The sequence below is a fragment of the Hippopotamus amphibius genome, chromosome 13 (assembly GCF_030028045.1).
Source record: "Hippopotamus amphibius kiboko isolate mHipAmp2 chromosome 13, mHipAmp2.hap2, whole genome shotgun sequence".
NCBI classification, from domain to species: domain Eukaryota; kingdom Metazoa; phylum Chordata; class Mammalia; order Artiodactyla; family Hippopotamidae; genus Hippopotamus; species Hippopotamus amphibius.
Window position 1 is genome coordinate 36,542,539 of NC_080198.1, and position 25,991 is coordinate 36,568,529.

Sequence of the window (25,991 nt, forward strand, 5' to 3'; positions counted from 1 at the left end):
CCCAAGGAGGCCAGTACTTCAGCACTGTTTCTGACGCTTCCCAAAATACTAAGTAATTTGGCTCTCAACTGAATTCTTACACTTGGCTCCTTGGGAAGCTACCTCGGTGAGAACCTTGTGGACTTTAAGGAGCCCCTCATGGAAACATAACCCCATCTGGGCACATGGTAGGAAGATGAACAAGAGACATATGTCTTACTTATCTAGAATCTTCTTCCTCTTGGTGGAAGTAATGATTTCTAGCTGAAGGCTTGGCTGATTTATGAACAGAACTGCCAGGCTAAAATAAGAATTCCACACCTAGAGAGAGAGAGAAAGAGGAAATATGTGACAGCTTGAGTCCTTAACCTTGCAAGGAGAGATTCTAAATATATGCATGTAGCACAGAATTCATTTTACAGTGTTAAGACCTTGATTTAAAAAAAAAAATATCTTTGCAAAGAGGACTTTTCCCCCCTTTCTTGACTTCCCTGAAACCAATAGTGTTGATTCTGGACTAGAAAGCAAACTTATGGATGTCTGGCTCCCAACACCTCCAACAGGGGTCTCCTAGGTCATACTCTAATCTCCATCAAGCTTGGAAGCTGTTTGATACTATGAACACATTAAGAAAGCCCCCAGCCACCCAGCAGACACCTAGCTGAATCCTTACCAAATTTCTGACCTGCAAACTTGTGAGCAAAATAAAATGGTTGTTTTAAGTAAAACAAAAACAGTGAGCCTGGTTTTCGGCTTTCTAGGGTTATTACGAAGATAGTGATGGATTTTAGGAGCTCCTACCTTAAAGTCGAAGTCTGTCTCTGTGAAATTCTTGTGCAGTGCAGAAGACAGGTACTGGACGGTAGTGACTATAATACTGCAGTAAGGGAACAAGGTGTTGGCAGAGTTAAAAGACTAACAATGGCATCCTATAGCTTAGCATCAACAGTCTATGGCCTGTGTGCAAACTTCTTGAGTACAACTAGCTCTCTTGTAAGATGTGACTTTAAAGGAGAGAGACGGATGGCACAACCCCCACAAAAAACCCGTCTTGGAGATATGCCCCACCACTTGGTTCTGACCTAGCTCTGCCATTACCTGGCCTTGGTACTACTTCTCTCTGGGCCCCAGTTTCCCTACCTATAAAAGGAGGGGAGTGGGGTTTAATGGTTCTTCAAGGTTTCTTCCAGTTCAAAGACTGATTCTAGTATTCTGGAGACCATCGATAATGAATATATATTATGACCACTAGAGGACTTAGAGTATCATTCTATTATGTTACTTGCTAATAGGGGTTTATAGTTATTAAATCTCTACTTTTATCAAATACTATTACTTTCAGGTATAAGTCATTTGATTTCAGCCTTTGATCTAGAATATTACTTTCAATTTTTGCCTGGGCACATTTAAGGGGCAATGGGAGGCTGACTTGCTAGAATCAAGGGCACAGGTCAAGGGAGAGAGAAAGTGAAATGGGACAGGCAGGTAAGGGTTTGATTACAGAGGGTGTTGGATGCCTGGCAAAGGAGCTAACATCTAACAATGACCATCATGTAAGCTTTTGTGCAGAAGAGGGGGAAGGCAAAAACAGTGCACTAGAGAGGCTTGTCACCAGCAAACAAATGTGAAAAGTAAAAGTCTTGAAAGAAGAGGCTGCTCCTGCAGAATGGGCTGGAGAGCCTGAAGTACTCTGAGTAGAGCTAAGAGAAACAAGAGGGGGTCATATGGAAAATCCACTGTTTAAGGAAACATCTATGCAACTCTGTTTATAACCATTATTCTGTTCTGTATAAAATGTCTGCAGTTTTGAACAAAGAAAAAAAAAAGTGCCATAAAAGGTACAAAGTAGAAAGATCATGCTGATAGCTTGCTAATATAACATAAATAATTTCACTACATTCTGCATAATGCCAACATCAAAGGCAGATCAGAGGGAGGAGACAGTAGGCCTGAGTAGAGGGAGACCAGACAAGCAAGCACCTTACCACCCACATCACTTGTCTGGTTTGCCAGTTAGAAGCACAGGGTAGAAATATGAATGTGGCAGACAATTTGAGGTCAGCCTTAGAGTGAATTCTGTGGCCAGTGTCAGAAACGGTTGAGCCTCACAGCCCTGTCTCAGGCAGGTAGTTAGCACTAGCTATGGGAGGCAAGCAGTGTCTGGCAGACAACACAAATCAAATCAAGAGGAGGGCCTGGGATATTGCCCGAAACTACAGAGCAACACAGGCCAATGAACAGGCCCTCCTCGAGGAGGAACCCTTCTCTGGGTATTATATTTCATATTCTTCAAAGTTCCTTTTCTATCCTTACCACGACAGGCACTTAGATTCCAGTTTTAAACTATCTTTGATTATTTCTTCTCCTTGAACCTTGGTAGATGGCCAAGTCCTGCTGATTGTGCCTCCAAACATTTTCGCATTTACCCTCTCCTCTCTGTCCCCACGGCTTCAACCTTGATTTCTGACTTGCTTCTTCTCTCACACACATACACACTCTCCTCAGCCTGCGAACAGCTCTGTGGATGCTGGTGCAGGGCCCTTCCACACTCACTTGCTTGTGAGAAGTCTCATCACCATCCAGTCCCGAGGAAAGACACTCATCTTCATCAGGTTCCGGAACACACAAAAAATCTTCAGCAGGAATTCCTGGTCCGAGAGGAAAATCTGATGTGAGATGCCACCTCTACCACTGCAGCATACATTTCCTCAACAGGGCTCTCCTGACCTCTAGACCATGAGAATGGATGGGACCAGTGGCTGAGACTCTGGTTCCCTTCATGAGTTGCTTTTCTCTTAGAGGGCTACGTGAAAGTGCAGTCTGGGCACTCCCACAGGCCAGTCCCAAACTGGGTAGAAGAGGTAGAAGAGGTGCAGCTCTATACCCACTCAGCCCAGTGCCTAAAGACCAAAGCACAGGGGGTCCAGCAGAAATGGTATCCAACTGAGTCCATTGGTCTCAATCTTTGAGGCATGACCCCTGAGAACTTGACTATAAGAACTTGCTTTCTTGCATGTTAAGAACTTGCTTTCTTGCATGTTAAGAACACATCGGACAGGAGAAGCACTTTAGAGATGGCAGAGTAAGTACCTCCAAAAATGTGCTCCTCCATTAAAGCAATGAGAACAGTTACAAAGACTGATTAATGAAAGGCTTGCAACAATAAGGAGTGTTACTCAAGAAAAATGGTTGAATCTCAGTAGGAACAGTGAGCTTTAATTCCCATTTAATTCCCATTCCCACCCCCTCTCTCTCGCTACCTTCAAGGTATCCTTGAAAACAAGCAGCTGTAGAACCATGGTAGTAGTAAAAACCAGCACCCTAGCAGTCACTAGAAGGAACAAAATGGTTTTGGAACTCCCCAAAAAGTGCCATCTCAAGAGAATCGTTACTGTTTGATCTGTTTGGCAGCAACCTGGGAAAACCCCATTCAGAGGGCTTAATTGACCTGACTCAGAGCTTACTAAGTGAGAAAAGCCTTATCCCTAGTGCAGTTGTTGAAAAAAATCAGCCATAATAATGTAACATCCCAGCTGCATGAAGCAATCATATCAGTTGGGACAAACAAGAGAACAGCCAAAACACTTAAAAGAAAAATTTGGGGAATGGGATATGCACACTGGGCTTTGAAAAGCTCTGACATATTCCTAGGAAACTAGAAGGCCACATATGTGTGCAGGGCTGTACACGTCCCCAGGAAAGACCTAACAAGACTAATCTGTCACCTCTGGCTGACTTTGAGGCTCTATGCAAGCAGGAAGTGAAGGCTATGGCAGCAATGTAAACTGCTGAAGCACTAAAGGTGAGCCCCAACCCCACACAAAGACACTTAGGGAGGTGTGGAAGACTCACTGATTTAAGGTGTTTAAGGAAATCTCTGTCTAGTTATTAGCTGATCATTAAGCTAACTGAATGAAGACTTCAGTGGCTGCACACAACGAAAAATACAGACATTAAAGAAATAGTCCAGGAAAGTCACTAAACAAACAAATGTCAACAACAAAAATGAAACAACAACAAACCCTGGGGATGTGGGCAGGGGGAAGGGAATCTGATTTTCAGAGTTGCCACATTATTTAAATTGTTCAGTTTTCAAAAAAAACTGTCCAGTTTTCAACAAAGAAATTATAAGATGTGAAATGAAACAGGAAAGTATGCAACCACACATAAGACAGATATAAAACACATAGCAAAACGGCAGGTATAAATCCTCTTATTGGTAATTACAGTAAATGTAAATGGATTAAGCACTCCAATCAAAAGGCCGAGACAGGAAGAATGGATTAAAAAATAAACGTGATCCAATTATATGCTGCTGCTGACCAATTTAAACAAAAATGTATGCAAACTATATTGGAAGAATGAGAGGAAAGACATGTATGTGTGAGGGAGGAATCAGCCTCATTTTCTGTGGAAAGAAGAAAACAGACAATAACTAAAAATCAAAAAATTTTAAATGTTAGAAGAAACTATTCGAAGAACAGCAAAAGAGTTCAAAGTGGCTGCCTTTGGGGAGTGGTGATTAGATGTGGGTCAGGTTGAGCCAAGGAATGAGTTTTATGTTATGTGCTTTGTAAAACGCTTTGGCTTTTAAAATTGTATATACACATTCCTGTGATAAAAACAAACATGTAATTAAAAAGTAAGAGAATGATGCTAGCCTAAGCTTCTGATTAAGAATCAGTTAGCACCACACACATACAAACACACACACACACACACACACACACACACACACACAATGAAAATGATTTAGAATAGCCAGGACTGAATATTCCTGCTCCACACCGCTGCTCAAGCGTTGCTTGACCTGGATATGAGCTCCAGGCTCTGGCTAACTTTTGGCTCACTTCAAGGGCTGTCAAGTTCATCCCTCCGAGAAGACAGGCTGGCCTCACTGCAATGAGTTAACGATAACAATCTGCAGAGAGCCATGTCTGTGGAAAGGCAGGTTGGAGCAAATACCAGAAAGTGGCAAGTGATACTTATTAACTGATACAATATGAATAATAAAGATCACACAAATGAAAAACAGTATAATGCATTACTATGAAGTACAAGTGACTTGACTCTGGATGGAGGCAGAGTATAGATCTAAAGTTTGCAATAGTTCCTTTACCCAGGGATGAACTGAGTAGCATGTTCTAATTCAAAGACACAAGCCCTAGGAGTCTGTCAGCAGCTGATACCCTTCAAAGTTTGGGAACACTCTCCTGTCATCTGGATCATGGGTCCATTCCTCTGCACTATCTGCCCCCTCATTGCTCTGGATCCAGAGACTGGTAGCCAATGGACAGTTCCCATATGTGCTCTCTACAGGTATCTTTCAAAAATACATTTTACTGAAGAGAAGTTGTCATCATTATTATTACTACAATTATTAAACAATGAAGCCTGTTTCATGAGCCTCTACAAATCAACTGTTGCGTTCATAAGAAAGGGAAAAGTCCTGGTTTGCTGACAACCAGTGTGGCCCAGAGTAGCCTCTCAGGGAAAACTTGCTAATGTTACTGGGGTCTGGCTGTATGGGAATATCGCTGGCTTTCAGCTTCTGGAAGCCATGCAGTCAGCTGTAAAGTGAGGCTGGTAAACCTCATCCCTTGGCAGCACTGGCCACTTGCACTCACCCTCTTGCAGGGGAAAAACTCCTGGGCAGTCTTAGCTGCATGCTTCCTTTCCCGGGTGAAAGGTCAGTGTTTTTCTGCCTACCTTGAGTTCATCTTTGCTCTGGAAGTTGTCCAGGAGGTGCTGGTAATGGGTGTCACACATCTGGCGGAGCAGTGAGAGAAGGCAGGACACATACTCGCCCTGGGGACCAACCCCAAAAACACTTAGCAAAGCCAATCACAAGAGCTGTGTTCCCCCAATCCACAGAGGGCAAGGAGAGAAGGAAGGGTCTGAGATGGCCCCAATGATCATGAAAGGGAGGGTGACAACATCTGGCCCTGGAAATGAATTTTCTTTTCTGCTAAGGGGGGCCTGGAGGGCTTGGAAGTTTTAATAAGATCTCTGCAGCATGGGGCTAATTGAAAAACTTTAACCTATGACAAAGAAGTACTGCCAAGTAAGACCAGTAGTCTAGCTTTTTTCCTAGGAAAGTTTTGACTACATAGTACTTTGTCATTATATGTTGCCAGGGTACCATACTGAAGTCTGGAGGGGCTACTGGGAACAGGGCACTCAACCTTCTCTGGACAGAATTTGGACTCTGCCTATTCTGCTAAGCTGGAATAGCCCTTCTACAGGGATCTCCTTGGGGACCTCCCAGAGCTTACAAGTGATTACTGGACCAGGGAGATGGAACATAGTAGATCAACATAGCTCTCTGGAAAGCAGAGGAGTCAAAACTGACTGTTATGAGAAGATGAGCTAATGGCTTTAAGTAAAAATTTAAAGGTTAAAAAGAATGAGTCTTTAAAATTTCTTCACATTTCAACCGCGGTACATGGATGAAAACCCCATCTTAAGGACTCCAAAGACTTTCATCATCTCATGGAAATTTTTGGCATGGGGCAGCTGAGCATGGCTTCCTCTTACCACGTTGCCTACTCAGAAGGGATGGAGGAAAAATTACTTCACTTGGGCAGTTTTCAAATGTTTTTAAACTCGTGGGAATTTGACAACAGTTTTTTAGTTTCGCAAATCCATTTTAGACTCTTGAAATTATTATACATATATGTATGTAAAATATATACAGGTACATAAACCTCAGTTTTATCTGAAAAAATGGACATAAGCCATAATTTACAGTTTTGTTGCGAGGACCAGATGCATTAATATACATAAAGCATTTAAGTCAAAAGTCCAGTACATAAAGAAGCGCTCAATAAACTGTTGTTACCATCTTCATTAAATCCATGTAAAATAAATCACTTCTTTAGTACTGCTAATGAGTTAATATTTGTAAAGTGCATAAAGCAGGATCTAGCCTACAGCCAGCACTGTGTAATTGCTGGTTAGAAGGATGGGCTACCAGGACATGCCAGGGTGCATATGTTTTTACTTACAGTGAGACTGTCCTAAACAGGAGTTCCTAAGGGAGCAGATATTTTTTCTAAGCCCAATGCTCCAGAACACGTCTGCTCTCTGCTCTCCCTAACATGTGGGAGCTTGGCTTGCTCCCACAGAAGGTTTTCTACAAAGGGATCATTGTAGTCTCCCACCTGCCAACTGCAAGACTCCAAGCAATCTGTCTATCATGTTCCAACATCAGGGCTAAGAAGTCCACTCTGCATAGGGGTGGGGGTTTTGGCGGGAGGGGTGTCTCTTTGCCCCTCCTGAGAGGCTTTCCAGTCTGTTTCTCTTCTAATTAGATCATGGGAGATCACTGTCCAGTAATGCCAGTGCAATTCTACCTCATCATATTTTTCCTGATGCTAGACATTTAGATGCAAACAGTATGGACAAAAGCAACTAATTTGCATGTACAAACAAATTGTGAGTAAGTAATTGTCATGCACATCATTTAAGAGAGTCTGCTCCTAGAAGACAGTCTATTATTTTTCACCTTCAACCTCTTACTACATCTCTGCTTTATTCCACATTACAGAAAATGACTTGGCTCAAACGCAAAGGCCAATGGAGATAGTGTGTAGGAAAACAGGACAGGAAGCATCACTGGATCTGCCTCTAAGTAGACTCCTGTGAGTATGAACCTAGAGCTTTCAGAGTGGAGACAGAGTCTGATTTGAGAAGGAAAAAGGGCAGCATGCTGACAACCATGCAGGAAAGGAAGCTGAGATGAAGATGGTGTGACAGTGAGATGAGGTTTGGTGTGGAGGAGCCCCAGGTTAGAAAAGAAAGCAAGAAAACCTGAATGTTAGTTACTAACAGTGATCTCCGCTGTGCACTGCGGGCACCGCTGCCCTCTTACCGCCTCCTGAGCATGCGATTTGCTCATGATGGTGAGCAGAGTCTGTAAGAGCACGTCCAAGAGGCTCTCCACCATCATTTCTACCTCCTCCATGACATCTGCCTCCTGGAGCGAGCAGCAAGAGAGCACACCGTTAGTGCCAGGCCGGCTGACATGCAGCTGGCAGTACTTACTAAGTCAGCCACGTCAGGATAGGTCTTCTGACTTAATTCTCAACACTGAGCTCCCGGCCTCACTGGCATGCAGTGTCAAGGAACCTGGAACAATGGCTCTGAGAGGAAGTGAGGCACACCCGCCGCTGTTGCCCTGGTTTGATGGCTGGGGCCTTACCCCAACGCAGCACCACCCTGACACCCACAGTTCTGAACCTCAGGCAGATACATTAATTTCAATACACAGGGCAGAAGTGAAGGTCCTAAGTTAAATGTTGTCTTTGATTTTCCTAGAAAAGTCAGTAGAAGGCACAACATTGAGAAAATGGTAAAGAGTTCACACCACAGGGTGTGGTGGCAGCACCGCTACGATTGCTAATGCACACAGAAGTATCTCAGTCTTTCTGAAAACCATTTTCTCCTTGAGTGACCTCAATCTTCGCCAGGCCTGACTGCTATCCAGATATGCCAATTCTAGCTCCTCGGCATTCTACTCATGTTCCCTAGTCCACCAGAAGGACTGTGGTCTCAGTGAGTCTCTCTCAGACAGCCTCACAAAAACAACGGAGCATGTCTCTTCACTAAGGGCTGCTTCCCAGTCACCAGGTTCTGAACTTAGGAAGAGTCTGTGCTATCTTTTTATAGACCTCTCACATGCAATCTCAAACCCTACAGCTTGATTTTCATTATCTCACAAAGAGATTCCCATTGCCTCTTCTCTAGTCTCTTTATATTATTACAGATCCAAATGTCCATCCATCCATCAACCCACCATTCATTAAGTATTTACCATGTGCCAGTCACTGTTTGAAAACCTGAGTATACAGAAGTGAACAAGAAAGGTAATATCTCTGCTTTCACGGGGCTTAAATTTCATCCACCCCTAGCCATCCATTCAATATAGTTACACTGAGCCTCATTCCACATGAAAAATTTGAGCAGCTCTTGGGACCAAAGTCTTCTTTCTCATTTGCTGAACTGATTATAACACTTAAAACTTGTGATGGCCCTTTGAGTAGCTGTAAGCAACTAACTGCACCTAACGCTCTAATGCCACAACACAACCAGATCATCTCCTTCAGGTTTTTAATCTGTCCCCATTTCTCTTGCATTCCTTCCCTACACTTTCTTTTCCCCTTCAATTTCTCTCTTTCCTTTAGCAATAAGCCTCCCATCCCCTAAAGTCTGACCCTGGGTTACCACCAGTACACCTTATGTGCTTGGTGTTGCTTCTCTGAGGCCTGATGGGAAGGAGAGCTGCCAGGTCTCGCCTGCAGCCAAGAGCAAACAAAAGGGCTACTACAACCATCATAGTCACTCTGCCAAGCTGGGCCCCCATCACCAGATGGTACTTTAAGTCTGGATACCAGAGCACCCTATTGAGTCCTTGTATCCTGTTCAAACCAAGCACATTCTTTCTTTTCAGGACCTCTCCTGATTTATCTTCATGGGTAACCGAACCTTGCATGTTCCCGTCACTTGGCTCCTGGCATTCGTTTTAAATGCACTTGAAATTTTATTCTCCAGAAACCTTATCTCAGCTTAATAAGGTGGTGTAATTAAAAACTCATTCTTGTTTTAAATTTCTTTATATTTTCCTATAGTTTCCAAATTCTCTAAAAGAAATATGCATTTCCTCCATTATCATAAATATATAAAATAAATGTAATTAAAATAAGTTCCTACCCTTATTCATGCCTCATACACATTTTCCCTCCTTCCGTACCTCCCTTCCTTCCTACCACGGATCTCTTATAAAAAATAAAAATAAAGAAGAAAGAAAATAGACAAAAGCACTGCTAGTTGAAACCTGACCCCTAACGTACAATTCTACCATACCATGAGGCTCAGGACTCTTGTGGGCAACATTTATCTCTCGTACACCCTGATCTCATCTGGCATGGTACAGGAACGCCATATGGGTGGAATTAAGCTGCCAGGAAGCTGACAGAAAAGTCTGAATGAGCAAGCTGCCTCCCAGCCTGGGCCTGCCTCTCTGTGCTTGTGCCTGAGTTTCCTTAGAACACTCCCAGAAATACAGAAGTAATACCTTTTGATAGAAACAGAGCATGCACAGGATTGGGCTTTTTTGGTACTACAGATACGTATGTTTCTGGGTGTATTTATGGCAGTACAATTTTTTAAAACAGCAAGACTGTGCTGTGTTGAGAAGCCTGCTGGGCATACACTAGCAGGCCTCTATTCACCTGGGCACCTTCCTATCACTGATGAAAGCTTCTCTGACCGGGAAGTGTACAAAGTGATCTTAGTTGGTCTGCCTCTGGCTAAAGTAACACAAGAGAGGGACAGAGCTTAGGGTGGGGGGTGGAGTGGGTCTAGGGCCACTACCAGAGAGCTGGTCTTGACGATGGAGAAGATGCTGCCAAGAATCCCTGAGCAGATTAGCAACTCTTTCTGCTGCCTCAGGTGAAGGTGAATGTGATGGAGAACCACAGGAAGCAGGATGCGGCGGGATTCTGGGAGAAAAAACACAAAGGTGAAGAATCCCTTCAGAGGAGAACCAGCTACTTTTGGAAGCCAGTGGCAATGCGGGATGCAGCTGGTCTCAAAGCAGGTGGGGCTGGGACTGGAGCCACGCTGGAAATCACCCCCTTCCCTTATGCGGGCCTAACAGTCCACTTTCTGGACATTTTAAGACATTCCACAGCATTATCCTTCTATTTCTCTTTCCTTCTTTCTCATTTCAGGCCTAAATATCTAGGGTGTGTTATGCAGGATGAATGTTAAGAGATTGCTTCCAAATGAAATCTCTTTACTGACTAGACTCCAAATTAAAAGCACAGATTACAGTGAAAACTTCATTTAAATGACACACTTCATTCTATGAACTACACTGACTGAACCTGTAGACTTGGTATGGATTATAAGTGGTCCCTCTTCATGATGCCCTGGATAGGAGCCTGGCACTTCCACCCACATAAGCATTTACTGTACTCTGCGTCCACCATCAGTCCTGCCTCCTGTTCCTCTTCGCCTTGTGGGATGCTACGTGTACCCACAGCAATGAAATCAATAGAAGCAAGACTTTTATCGTCATAAGCCTTTGATAATCAGCTCAACCTCATTGCCAATCCTACTGCATACATTAACATATTTTTCTTTTCTCTTCTCTTCAATGCTACCTGAATGGTATTTTCATCAGGGGTGACTATATTTAGAACTCTGGATTTAGGAAGGCTAAATCCTAAGTCAAGCTCTTTTACTAATTCACTCTAAGACCTTAGACAGGTTGACTTCTCTGTGGGCTTGATTTCCCTCATCTATACAATGAGGTGCTAACTGTCTCTTCTGCATTTACTTCACAGGTGTGGTGAGAAGACAAAGTGAAATACAAATGTGAACATGTTTCTGGTGTCTTACACTCCTATGTGGTCAATGACTGTGATAAAAGTACCACCATACCTGGCCAGCATGATTCAGTCAGACTACCAGTAACACAAACAAGCCAAGGCATTTTGGATTTATTGTTCATATCTGACCATAATTAATATTCCATATGAAATTCAAAATGAAAATCTTTTTCAGCAAAAGACAAATTGCATGACATTGAAGAGATTTTGAGGACGGCCTTGTCAAATACGTTCAAATAAAATGGAATGACAGCTATTCTATGTTTAAAAGGATGCTTGGATAAAAGAGAAGTTCATACTGTATTTTATAAACCAAAATACCAACAGAGCAGGATTTCTAACAACCAATAGCTGCCTGCAGACAAAACTGTAGTTTGTTACTGGAACTTGCTGATGAAGAAACCAAACTGATGTGCTCTGAGAATACATGTTGGTTAAATGACACCACTGGTATAAGTCCTCCTGCTTCAGGGAAGATGCTTCAACCTAGGCACTCAGTGAAAGTCAGACACAAGTGAAAATTTGGTGGTGGCTTGTTATCTCAAAATCCAACTACATAGTTACAACTGCCTAAGAACAATTTTTCATAAGTGATTATGGGAAGCAGAAAGTACATGCAAAAGTATTAGAAATAAAGTATGTCAATTAGTGCAGTCTGCAGTCTGCCTTCCCAGATATTCAGAAACCATTTGCTTTAAGCACTGCTCAAAGCTTGAGTGCATGCAGTGGCTTCAGTGAAAGTAAGTCCAAACCATCGATTTTATCTTCAATCCAGGAACTGATGAAGAGAGAAAGAAGTGTTTAACCATAAAAAGTTACAGGTGGAGCAAAGCTGAATTTCTTGGTGGCAGCTTTACCATCAGCAATACTTTACACAGGCAGAGTTAAGTTAAAGGGAGTATTTATTGAGTACTGCAAATGTGTACAGCCCTGGGTTGAGAAATTATTGTCCTTATGCTTTAAAAGTCAAACTTTAAAACTTTTACTACCAAAAAATTCTAATTATAGAAATTCTAATAATAATTGCTTTGCTAGCATTGCAGATTTATTCCTGTGCCCTAGAAGTTTATTCCACAATAGTGATATTCTGCTTAAAGGATCAGGCTCATATTGATCTTAACATCTGACTATTGAGTATTTGATCACATCCACTGTGGCTTTAGGTATGAATCCGGAGGTTCCTGCTGAAAGACAGTCTGGGCTGCTGACAGTATTTGTTAGGCTGTCCTGACCTCTTTTGGAGAGTGGAGGGCTCCCTGTCCATCTCTTTGTCTCATCTTTAGAGGCTCCTTCAAAGAGAGGAAAAGGAATCTATCTGACAGGTGAGGCAAAGAACCAAGAAAGTACAGTGGATCCTCAGGACACCCTTTCAGGGTCTCTTTTATTTCCCTGACTTATCCTATCCCCTTGGGATAGACCTTTCTCTCTTGTTCCCCCTCCTCTCCTTCTGCTTTCTCATCCTGCTGGGGCTACGGCAGGCCCCATTATTGTCAGCCAGCTAGGCTTGTGGGCCTGGAGGCAGGCCAACCCATGTGGGTCCCTAGGAATAAACTGTGAGTGAGACAGTAGGGCTAAGTTTTGGCTGCATTCTCTACAGAGTTTATCAAAAACTCTGCATTTTAAGTGCCATGGCTTCTTGCGTGATGGGTTTGATAAAACTGATCCTTTGCTTACCACCTGGCCAACACCCTGATAAGGAAGTAACGTGAGTCTGACTCTCATCCCAACTTGATTTACCTGAGAAAGAAAACAGGCGACTATCCACAGTTCTGGCAATGGACTGCAGCTTCACCACATCCATTGACTGCCCGATGTGCACAGTGCTGGGCATGCTCCCCAGAGTCCCTCTCACAAACTCTGCTACCTCCTGCACAGTGAACATTTGCAGCAGCTCGTCAAAGATGGTTGGGAAGGAATTGAGGAGTGCAGCCTGCAGAAGCAAGTGAAGCTCTGGTTAGCACAGAGTTAGGTATGCATCTATCTTGCGTGCTTAGGCAGTGATACATGGTGGAGAGAGGTTGAGAAGTCATTGCAGCACCCCTGCCTCGAATGGGCTCCTCCTTGGCCCTGGCCTCCACCCATCCCTGCAGCACCCTTGGGGCATAGAGCAGGAAGAACTACCAGAAAGGAAACCAAAACAAGAGAATTTACTGGGGCCCAGGTCACTTGACGCTTTCAGAACTTGCCAAGGCATTTGCTGGCAAGAGAAGTAAATATATAGAGATATTAACTCTATGGCTTAACATCCATAGTTGTTTTTGCTCATAAAATGGATTTAAATTTTTTGTCTGTCTCTATGATCAAGCTCTTGACTTCCCAAATTCAAGCCAGGAAGCTCTCAGAGAACGTAGGCAAAGATAATTGAGCACCATCAAGCAGCACGAGGTAAACTCCAATCATAGTTCTGCAGCCAGCAATCCAGCTCTGAAAACTGGACCATTTCTCCAGATTAGTGACATTTATTTGAAACCATGAAATCTGAAGACTCTGTAAATTATTTCCTTCACATGCGATAACTGGCAGTTTCAAGTGTAAATCCAAAAGGGTGGAGAATGTGTGAATTTAGTCAGCCATGGACTGCTTATAATGTTGCCATAGAGTTCAGTGACCTACATGGCCTGGACAAGTGGAGTATGTGTGTGTTTGGAGAATTCTCTCCTAGGATCTCAGCTCTGATAGACCCATACAGTAACCTCTTGAGGACAATCTGAGCCTTTGGGAGGCAGCATAGTTTAGGAGAAAGAGAATGGGTTTTAGAATTGGATAGACATGAGTTAAATCCCAGCCTTACCACTTATCTGTTCCATAAGGGGGTCACTGCCTAATCCTCATTTTTCTCATCTATAAAATGGGGGAGAATGCTATTACTTATCTCCTCGTGTTGGTATGAGGAAAAAGTTTAGGTGCATAAAGTTAATTTCCAGTAGACTGCCTGGCACACAACAGGGCTTCAATAAATGCTGGCTCTTGTTCATTTCTCGTTTAAATGGAAGCAGCATGAAGGAGGCTCTCTGCACTTCTCAGTACGCTTACACTATTAACCCAAGATTTACAAAGAGAAATGGAATGTCACCTTGAGACAAGGTGAGAGTGCACTCTTTCTAAGTGGCAGGTTGGTGGGCGGGGAGTGTTTTTCTTGATTGCTTCATCAGGCAGTAAGACAGTGGCCTAGAGTGAGTGAAAATTTATGCCATGGGAAAACGGGTCTGTTACACTGCAGTTTATATTCAGGCCAGGACCAAGGACTGAACTTTTACGAATTCTATATGCAGATTTATAACTCCCTGGGATATCAAGGAGGTTGTTTTGCAGTAATTAGAACCAGCACAAAAACTATTATCATAAACAGCTAGAAACAAAAGACAAAGGAGGAAAAGCAAGTATTTCTTTTTCTTTCGTTTTCTTTTTTCTTTTGGCTGTACTGTGTGGCTTGCAGGATCTTAGTTCCCCAACCCAGGGATTGAACCAGGGCCCCAACAATGAAAGCACTGAGTCCTAACCACTGGACTGCTAGAGAATTCCCAGAAAATCAGGTATTTCATAATCAACAACAAACAGTAGCTGATTTGTTCTCTTAAATGGTGAAATTTCCTTTATTTATGGCACTAGAACAGAAGGACACTTGCACCATAACATCTCCTAGCGGTCAGAATCAAAGACATAAAGTCTGACTGAATAATATACTTGCTGAAAGCTCTGAAACTATGAAACATGAGCTTGGCACCAAAGAAGCAGGTCTGATTCTGACTCAGCTCTAAGCTGACACTAGATCTAAGCTATTTATCCTGATGTGGTAGAAACATGCAATTGAGTATAGGGCATTGCTGAGTTCTCAGAAAGCATATCTGGCTTGCTCTGCTAGCTACCTCTGAGATCCCCACATCTCCACAGCCTGAGGGAGGAGTAGGTGTCCTGGGCCCTGGTTGGCAGGAACAGATAGGCCAGGGAAGAGGAAGGGAGGAGAAAGATGACTTGCTTGGGGTATTCAGGAAGGGAGACCACGGAAGGAGGAGCCTCTCTTGTAGAGATACCTGGTGACCTTGATGTATTCCACTCTTTTATTTATTTATTTATTTATTTATTTATTTATTTATTTAATTGGCTGTGTTGGGTCTTTTTTGTTGTGTGCAGGCTTTCTTTCTAGTTGAGGTGAGTGGGGACTACTCTTCCTTGTGGTGCACAGGCTCCTCATTGCCGTGGCTTCTCTTGTTGTGGAGCACGGACTCTAGGCACGTGGGCTTCAGTAGTTGCAGCACATGGGCTCAATAGTTGTGGCTCACGGGCTCTAAAGCGCAGGCTTAATAGTTGTGGTGCACGGGCTTAGTTGCTCTGCAGCATGTGGGATCTTCCTGGAGCAGGGATCAAACCCATGTTCCCTGCATTGGCAGGTGGATTCTCAACCACTGTGCCACCTAGGAAGCCCCTATTCCACTCTTTTATAGAGGCTATCTCCCAGTTGCTCACCTGTTCTCTGGGCCAAGGGGCCTACGGGCAACTGGCATCAAGGGGAAACACAGAAGCAAGTGGAAAAAAAAAAAACCCAGGCTATTCTAATCTTAAATGAGATATTTAAACATACATTTGTGCTGACAGACCTGGCAGTGGACTGAATGAATGGATATGAGAAGGGCTGTCTGGTCTTTGCTCATAGGTTTTGACATAATAATTGGCTTCAAAAAAAATAAAAGAAGTGCAATTCATTAGATAAAATTCTGACATTTATTTATGAGAAAAAATAACCCCTTTGTGACTGGGGTAATGAACAATATCCTTGATTCCTTCTAGGGTAACTGGAAAAGGTAACTGATTAACTGACCAGACATTTTTAATATTAAGGAAGCAAACTTCCTTCCCACACTGGTATTTCTAACAGAATCTAATCCTAACTCTTAGCAAAGTTTTCTAGTTATTTCTGCTGTTTTTCAACCTATTTCACTCTTTTTTTAAAAAATTAATTAATGTATTTTATTGGCTGTGTTGGGTCTTCCCTGCTGCGCGCGGGCTCTCTTTTTAGTTCCGGTGAGTGGGGGCCACTCCTCCTTGTGGTGCGCGGGCTCCCCACTGCCACGGCCTCCCCTGTTGCGGAGCACGGGCTCTAGGTGCACGGGCTTCAGTAGTTGCAGCACATGGGCACATGGGCTCAATAGTTGTGGCTCACAGGCTCTAAAGCGCAGGCTCAGTAGTTGTGACACATGGGCTTAGCTGCTCCGAGGCATGTGGGATCTTCCTGGAGCTGGGATCGAACCCATGTCCCCTGCATTGGCAGGCGAATTCTCAACCACTGCGCCACCTAGGAAGCCCTACTTCACTCTTAACTGCTAGAATGGACCAATACTAACCTGAGGTTTTTTAAATTAACACAGTGACTAGGAAATAAAATTCTCTATACATTCTGAATATCCTCTATAAATAAGATGTTCATGAACAACTAATAGTATGGTAGCTAAATAAATTTGGTCTAAAGAGGACAAAATTGTGCTTCTTCTCCACCATAAAGCCACTGGGCTGTTTTACATTTGGAAGCTGGGGCATAGCTGGCTTTGAAGTAAAGGCAGCATTTTATTCTATTAGGTATTTCCTTATAACTCACCCCTTACTCAAAACATAGGAGCCTGGCAGGGTTTCTTTGACTCTGGAAGCCAGAGGACAAAGAAACCACCTGCTAAGACAGACAAAAATCCAGCAGCTCACAGACCTGAGTGAAAAGGAGTGTTTCTGAGTTTCTGCTGTCCAAACTGAGCACAAACCGGATGGACTGGAAAAGTTCTTGGATGCTGGACCGGAACTGCTCCTCTTCCATTCCACAGGTGGCACGTGAGTACAGGATCCTTGACTGCACAATAAACTTGAAAAGGTACTCCAGCGCCTGGAGGTGTGGGAGAAAAAGGGATAGGTCACTGAGCAGCAACCGTTTATGTAATAAGAGAATCATCCAATCATGTCATGCAGTTGTGGAAGTGAGTAACCACAGACTGTTATGGAAGTAGTTGAATTCAAGAACATATAGGATCAAAAGAAAGTTAAATTCCTCTCATTTTTCTCAGATCTAGAAATAAAAGGCTACAAAGGCAATGATATAAACATCTGTTAAATTTATTCCAAGAGGGAAGAGTCCTTTAAGGAGTCTTCTGCATCTTTGAGAAATAGCAGATGCCTGACACAGTGCCAGCCTTCCTACCAGGGGTCAAGTCTGGCGAAAACTTGCCCTTAGTTGCACAGGAGCTGGTAGACCTGACACACCCATTCTCCATCCTCTTCCAGACCAGAACACCTGCCATCAATAGTTCATGAACAATACAGAAGACAAAGCTCCCACAACATGTTTTGGGAGCAGAATCTGATTCTGAGGAATCCCTGTAGCTTGGCCCATGCTTATGACCTGAGTAATTCTCTTTTAAGACAATTCAAGATCCAAGACTATACTTGCTAATCAAAGAAAGACTAAAGATTTCCCAGACACTGGAAAGGCAGAGACATTAATCATTGAGGAGAAACTTACCCAAGGATGAAACATGGACCTCAGTTACTTGAACTATGTAACAGGAAACAATTCCCAAACTGCTTTTCATGATCTATTCATCTGTCAGGTTTAGCAAAGCAAAATTTTTCTGGTGTGTGTGTGTGTGTGTGTGTGTGTGTGTGTGTGTCCCACACTAAACTAAGTTGCCACTACAAAATGGTTAGTTCAGAAAAATGTGTGTTCCAAGGCTTGCAACAGAGGATTCTGTAGAATAAGTTATAGTGTGTGGCTTCATCTCCATAAATGTCTCTGTTCCAGTAGCCTTTTAGTGCCTGGTCTATAAACAACCTGGAAATTTAATGCCTGGTCTGTAAAGAACCTGGAAAGTCTGGTAATTTTAGAAAGGAAAGTGTTTTCCTCATCACCAGTTTTTTTTTTCAGTTTGAAACAACTACCAGAAGAGATGTATTGAGTGGCTTGAAATATCCACTAGTTTCAGAGTGAGAGGCAGAACCAGGCAGCAAAGTCGCTTGTACTTCCTGAGTATGAGAGATCAGTTCCTCCATTAAGTCCTAAAATATAAAACACTCTCCAGAGGAGTATAAGGCTGTTGTTGAAGACAGCCTGTGAAAACCTGGATGAGGGCAAGGAAAACAAGCTCACTTCCAGTCATCCATCGCCACCTGACTTCCCTTTTCCCTACTCCTCTTGATTTTTACCACAAGCACCAGCGTGGTCAGGACCAAGTGACGCTGGCTACCTGTGACAGATACAACTGGGGAAGGAGAGGAAGGCAGAAGAATGGGATAAAAGGTGACGGTGGATCCTATGGAAGTCGTTCAAAGCTTACAAGTGTTCCCAACCCTGTGTGGAGACAATGGAACACTTAACTGTGGCTGAAGCAGTTTCTCTGTCTTTTTCTACATTAGTTAATAAACCTGAAAGGAAAAGAGATCCTAGAAGTTATTACAACCTTTCTATCACCAAGGAGATCACTGTGCTTTCTCTCTACTTCCTCCCTGGTAAGGACCTGATGCAGCTCAGCAGTGAGAAGTGTGCTGTCTTTTTGGAATGCCCTGCCAAAAGCCATCCTCCAACCCACCAAGGATACCCCCTCACAGGTCATTCACACAGGAACAAATAATATAACCAAGTAAGAAAATAAAAGACTCTTTATTTTCATCTTCTTTAGTGGCAGAACTTTGGAAAGGTCATTACTCTGAAAGCGAAAGGAAGAGAATGGTGTATGAGTGGCAAGATGTACTGAATCAAGAGCAAGAAAGAACAGGAGGTTTCCTGGTCCACAGATTACGATACCAGAATAAGAAGTGCTGGGCCAGAAGCATATGCATTCTGTGAATAAGGATGAAACCAGGATCAGATGGAGACTTAGACGTTTGGTCAAGAGAACTTGTAAACTGAAACTTGATGAAGAAGTGGAAATAGCCTGATAAAACCTTAGGTCTAGATGCATTAGTTTCAGATGCCCCTCAAATAAATTTGAAATGGTAAGAACAAGTATGAAAGTACTCCAGGAATCGGAAAAGATGGCGGTGAAGTAGAGGGACGTGAAATGCATCCCTCTCCACAGATGCATTGGGAATGCATTGGGAATGCACCAAAAGATGCAATAAATCCCACAGAAAACCAACTGAACACCAGCAGATGACCTCGGACACCAGAAAGGACCGCAAAGATCCCGACATAACCGGTAGGGAGGCATCTACGACGGCTCAAAGAGGGTGAAGCGGCTGAACTGTGGCAGACAGGAGGGAGTGAGAAACACACAGAGGGCCCGCACCACAGCTCAGCGTTCCTGGACTGAGACGTCAATTCACAGCTGAACAGAGGGTCCGGGAGCGGGAGCGTGGGAACCAGAGAGCTGGTTCAGGGTGAGAAAGATTGTTGCCAGTAAGGTGACGGACCGAGAGGATAGGAGGGAAGAGGTCCACGGCGAGGAGTGCCTGCCCCGGCCATGATGGCAGCTAGATGCTGCAGGCTCACGAGCGGGGGGAGGAGCCGCGGGCATAGCCTCTCTCTCTCTTTCAGCGCCTGCAGCGGGCAGTGGAGGGACCCCTGTGGGCCACCTAAGGCACTCAGGGATAACAGGGACCCTCAGGCCCTCGGGCAGGGCTAGCTTAAAACCCCTTGGAATGCTGGCAGCAGGGAGGCTGCCAAGAACAAAGAAGCCCGGAGAGAGGCCCAACTCTGAGACATTCTGTTTACACCTGAGCCACTGGTGCCCCTCTGCAACAGGCACCTCCAAGCCCAACTGAAATGACAGAGCACCACTGCTCACTCACTCCCAGGGCAAGGAGCCACTATTGTACCCTCTCCCTCCCCACACATCAACGCTTACAGACGAACAATAAAGGAAGCTCTGCTGGTGACAGAATAATACAAAAACCCCAAGGCGAGTAGAAGGACACTTACAGCTGAGACTCTAAGGAAACAGAAATATTAGTATCAATTCTATTGAACTGGTCCATTCTGGGATCAGTTCCAGGTTTTGTTTTTTTTTCTTTTTAGTAATTACAATCTTAGTCCTAAGGGATCTACAAGTTTTAGAACATATTTTTTAATTCTATTTTTAATTCTATTTTTATTTTTATCCTTTTTATATACTTCTATTTCTAGCTAAGTTTTTGGTAGTATGGACTATATATTTCTCCTACCTTCTTTTCATCTCTATCCTTTATACATTTCTATTCCCTTCCTTTTACTTACATATTTCCAGGCACACTACAATCTTCTGTTCCCGTCTTCCATTCATTTTTAGTTTATTTTAACATATAAGCAACATTATTGATCTGCTCACACTCCTTGCTCTATTCTCCAGATGACACACTGCCTTGGTATTTAATATTAGGTTTTTGTCTTTATCTTAGTTCTTAGTACAATTGTCTAATTTCATTCTGTGAATCTCCATTCTGTCTGGTGGTACTCTAGCTCTTTTTTATATTTGATCCTAGCTTTCAATATCTCCCTGGATCTGTGTTTGTAAGTGTAAGGTGTTATTTGTTTGTTTGTTTTCACTTTTGTTTCTGTTTTGTTCTGTTTTGGTTTTCAATTTCTGTTGGGTTTCTCTCTGAATAACTGATAGCATACTGGGGTTCTTCTGTCAGGTCTTTCCAGAGCCTCATGTCCTAATGGATTCAGTAATTGTGCGTCTTATACATGTATGTGTTTCCTAGACTTAGTATTTGTTTAACCCAACACTCGGACATTAGTCTGGGGCTTGGACAGTCTTCTATAAACCCCTTTATCACCGGGACAAGCAACCCCAGAAGTTTGGACTACCATGAGGAAACAAAGAAACACCATGCAGGCAAAGTAGAAGGAAAAAAACCCACAAGACCAAATAAATGAAGAGGAAATAGGAAAAATGCCTGAAAAAGAATTCAGAGTAACGATAGTAAAAATGATACAAAATCTCGATAACAAAATAGAGAAAGTACAAGAAACAGTTCAAAAGAACTCAGAAGAACTAAAGAACAAACAAACAGCAATGGATAACAAAATAACTGAAATTTAAAATACTATAGATAGTATAACCAGCAGAATGACTGAGGCAGAAGAACGAATAAGTGAGCTGGAGGATAGAATGGGGGAAATAACTGCCACAGAGCAGGAAAAAGAAAAAAGAATAAAAAGAATGGAAGACAGTCTCAGAGACCTCAGTGATAACATTAAGCATAACAACATTCGAATCATAGGCATCCCAGAAGAAGAAGAAAAAAAGAAAGGGTATGAGAAAATATTTGAAGAGCTCATAGTGGAAAATTTCCCCAACATGGGAAAGGAAATAATTCACCAAGTCCAAGAAGCACAGAGAGTCCCATACAGATTAAACCCAAGGAGAAATACACCAAGGCACATATTAATCAAACTAATGACAATTAAACACAAAGAAAAAATATTAAAAGCTGCAAGAGAAAAGCAACAAATAAAATATAAGGGAAAACCCATAAGGATTACAGCTGACCTTTCTACAGAAACTCTGCAGGCCAGAAGGGAATGGCGGATATACTGAAAGTCCTGAAAGAGAGAAACCTACAGTCAAGAATACTCTACCCAGCAAGAATCTCATTCAGATTCGATGGAGAAATCAAAAACTTTCCAGACAAGCAAAGTTAAGAGAATTCAGCACCACCAAACCAGCCTTACAACAAGTGCTAAAGGAACTTCTCTAAGTAGCAAACACAAGAAAAGGAAAACACCTACAAATACAAACCCAAAACAATTAAGAAAATGGTAATAGGAACACACATGTCAATAATCACATTAAATATAAATGGATTAAATGCTCCAACCAAAAGACACAGACTGGCTGAATGGATACAAAAACAAGACCCTTCTTATATGCTGCCTACAAGAAACCCACTTCAGACCAAGGCATACATATAGACTGAAAGTAAAGGGATGGAAAAGAATATTCCATGCAAATGGAAGTCAAAAGAAAGCTGGAGTAGCAATACTCATATCAGACAAATTAGACTTCAAAGTAAAGACTATTACAAGAGACAAGGAAGGACACTACATAATGATCAAGGGATCCATCCAAGAGGAACATATCACAATGGTAAATATCTATGCACCCAACATAGGAGCACCTCAATACATAAGGCAAATGCTAACAGCCATAAAAGGGGAAATCGACAGGAACATGATAATAGTGGGAGACTTGAACACACCACTTACATCAATGGACAGATCATCCAAACAGAAAATAAATAAAGACACCCAAGCTTTAAATGACACATTAGACCATTTTGACTTAATTGATATTTATAGGACATTCCATCCAAAAACGACAGAATACACGTTCTTCTCAAGTGCACACAGAACATTTTCCAGGATAGATCACATCTTGGGTCACAAGTCAAATCTCAGCAAATTCAAGAAAACTGAAATCATATCAAGTATCTTCTCAGAACACAACACCATGAGACTAGATATCAATTACAGGAAAAAAACTGCAAAAAATACAAACACATGGAGGCTAAACAATTCACTCTTAAACAACCAAGGAATCATTAAAGAAATCAAAGAGGAAATCAAAAAATATCTAGAAACAAACGACAATGAAGACACAACAACCCAAAACCTGTGGGACACAGCAAAAGCAGTTCTAAGAGGGAAGTTTATAGCAATACAGTCCTACCTCAAGAAACAAGAAAAATATCGAATAAACAACCTAACCTTACACCTAAAACAATTAGAAAAAGAACAAAGAAACCCCAAAGCGAGCAGAAGGAAAGAAATCATAAAGATCAGAGCAGAAATAAATGAAAAAGAAAGGAAGGAAGCAATAGCAAAAATTAATAAAACTAAAAGCTGGTTCTTTGAGAAGATAAACAAAACTGATAAACCATTAGCCAAACTTATCAGGAAAAAAAGGGAGAAGACACAACTCAACAGAATTAGAAATGAAAAAGAAGAAGTAACAACAGATACCACAGAAATACAAAGATCATGAGAGACTACTACAAGCAACTATATGCCAATAAATTGCATAACCTGGAAGAAATGGATACATTCTTAGAAAAATACAATCTTCCAAGACTGAATCAGGAAGAAATAGAAACTATGAAGAGACCAATCACAAGTACGGAAATTGAGACTGTGATTAAAAATCTCCCAACACACAAAAGCCCAGGGCCAGGTGGCTTCACAGGCGAATTCTATCAAACATTTAGAGAAGAGCTAACACCTATCCTTCTCAAACTCTTCCAAAATATAGGAGAAGGAGGAACACTCCCAAACTCATTCTACAAGGCCACCATCACCCTGATACCAAAACCAGGCAAAGATGTCACAAAAAAAGAAAATTACAGGCCAATATCACTGATGAATATAGATGCAAAAATTCTCAACAAAATACTAGCTAACAGAATCCAACAGCACATTAAAAAGATCATACACCATGATCAAGCGGGGTTTATCCCTGGGATGCAAGGATTCTTCAATATATGCAAATCAATCAATGTGATACACCATATTAACAAACTGAAGGATAAAAACCATATGATCATCTCAATAGATGCAGAAAAAGCTTTTGACAAAATTCAACATCCATTTATGATAAAAGCTCTCCAGAAAATAGGCACAGAAGGAAATTACCTCACCATAGTAAAAGTCATATATGAGAAACCAAAAGCCAACATCATTCTCAACGGGGAAAACTGAAAGAATTCCCTCTAAGAATGGGAACAAGACAAGGGTGTCCACTCTCACCATTTTTATTCAACATAGTTTTGGAAGTTTTAGCCACAGCAATCAGAGAAGAAAAAGAAATCAAAGGAATCCAAATTGGAAAAGAAGAAGTACAATTGTCACTCTTTGCAGATGACATGATATTATATATAGAAAACCCTAAAGACTCTACCAGAAAACTGCTAGCACTAATTGATGAGTTTAGTAAAGTAGCAGGATACAAAATTAATGCACAGAAATCTCTTGCATTCCTATACACTAACAATGGAAGAGCAGAAAGAGAAATTAAGGAAACTCTCCCATTTACCATTGCAACAAAAAGAATAAAATACCTAGGAATAAACCTGCCTAAGGAGGCAAAAGATCTGTATGCAGAAAACTTTAAGACATTGATGAAAGAAATCAAAGACGACACAAACAGATGGAGGGACATACCATGTTCCTGGACTGGAAGAATCAACACCGTGAAAATGACTGTACTACCCAAAGCAATTTACAGATTCAATGCAATCCCAATCAAATTACCAATGGCATTTTTCACAGAACTAGAGCAAGAAATCTCACGATTTGTATGGAAACGCAAAAGACCTCGAATAGCCAAAGCAATCTTGAGAAGGAAAAATGGAGTTGGTGGAATCAGGCTTCCTGACTTCAAACTATACTACAAGGCCATAGTGATCAAGACAGTATGGTACTGGCACAAAAATAGAAAGGAAGACCAATGGAATAGAATAGAGAGCTCAGAGGTAAGCCCAACCACATATGGGCACCTTATCTTTGAGAAAGGAGGCACGAATATACAATGGAAAAAAGACAGCCTCTTCAATAAGTGGTGCTGGGAAAATTGGACAGCTACATGTAAAAGAATGAAATTAGAACACTTCCTAACACCATACACAAAAATGAACTCAAAATGGATTAAAGACCTACATGTAAGGCCAGACAGTATAAAACTCCTAGAGGAAAACATAGGCAGAACACTCTATGACATCCATCAAAGCAAGATCCTTTTGGACCCACCTCCTAGAATCATGGAAATCAAATCAAAAATAAACAAATGGGTCCTAATGAAACTTAAAAGCTTTTCCACAGTGAAAGAAACCATGAACAAGACAAGAAGGCAACCCTCAGAATGGGAAAAAATACTTGCCAATGAAGCAACAGACAAAGGATTAACCTCCAAAATATACAAACAGCTCATGCAGCTTAATACCCAAAAAGCAAATAACCCCATCCACAAATGGGTGGAAGACCTAAATAGACATTTCTCCAAAGAAGACATACAGATGACCAACAAACACATGAAAAGATGCTCAACATCACTACTCATCAGAGAAATGCAAGTCAAAGCCACAATGAGGTATCACCTCACACTGGTCAGAATGGCCATCATCACAAAATCTGGAAACAACAAATGTTGGAGAGGGTGTGGAGAAAAGGGAACTCTCCTGCACTGTTGGTGGGACTGTAAGTTGGTACAGCCACTATGGAAAACAGTTTGGAGGTTCCTTAAAAAACCACAAATAGAACTACCATATGATCCAGTAATCCCACTCCTGGGCATATACCCAGAGAAAACCACAATCCCAAAAGAAACAGTTACCATAATGTTTATTGCAGCACTCTTTACAATAGCCAGAACATGGAAGCAACCGAAATGCCCATCAACATGTGAATGGATAAAGAAGATGTGGCATATATATACAATGGAATATTACTCAGCTATAAAAAGGAATGAGATGGAGCTATATGTAATGAGGTGGACAGACCTAGAGTCTGTCATACAAAGTGAAGTAAGCCAGAAAGAGAAAGACAAATATTGTATGCTAACTCATATATACAGAATCTAAAAATGGTACTGATGAACTCAGTGACAAGACAAGAATAAGGACGCAGATGCAGAGAATGGACTGGAGATCTCGAGGTTTGGGAGGGCGGGG

The 25,991-nt window shown here is 42.1% G+C and overlaps 1 protein-coding gene across 1 annotated transcript in view; it reads right to left on the minus strand.

Annotated features, from left to right (window-relative positions):
- DOCK3 (dedicator of cytokinesis 3) overlaps positions 1-25,991 on the minus strand; it is a 432,492-nt gene that overhangs the window by 53,514 nt on the left and 352,987 nt on the right. Inside the window, exons 23-30 of the mRNA XM_057706148.1 lie at positions 17,071-17,241; positions 13,113-13,305; positions 10,354-10,481; positions 7,853-7,957; positions 5,689-5,787; positions 2,533-2,627; positions 781-856; positions 200-300 (exon numbers count right to left, since the gene is read on the minus strand). Coding sequence (XP_057562131.1) covers positions 200-300; positions 781-856; positions 2,533-2,627; positions 5,689-5,787; positions 7,853-7,957; positions 10,354-10,481; positions 13,113-13,305; positions 17,071-17,241 — 968 coding nt within the window. The remainder of the gene's footprint in view (positions 1-199; positions 301-780; positions 857-2,532; positions 2,628-5,688; positions 5,788-7,852; positions 7,958-10,353; positions 10,482-13,112; positions 13,306-17,070; positions 17,242-25,991) is intronic.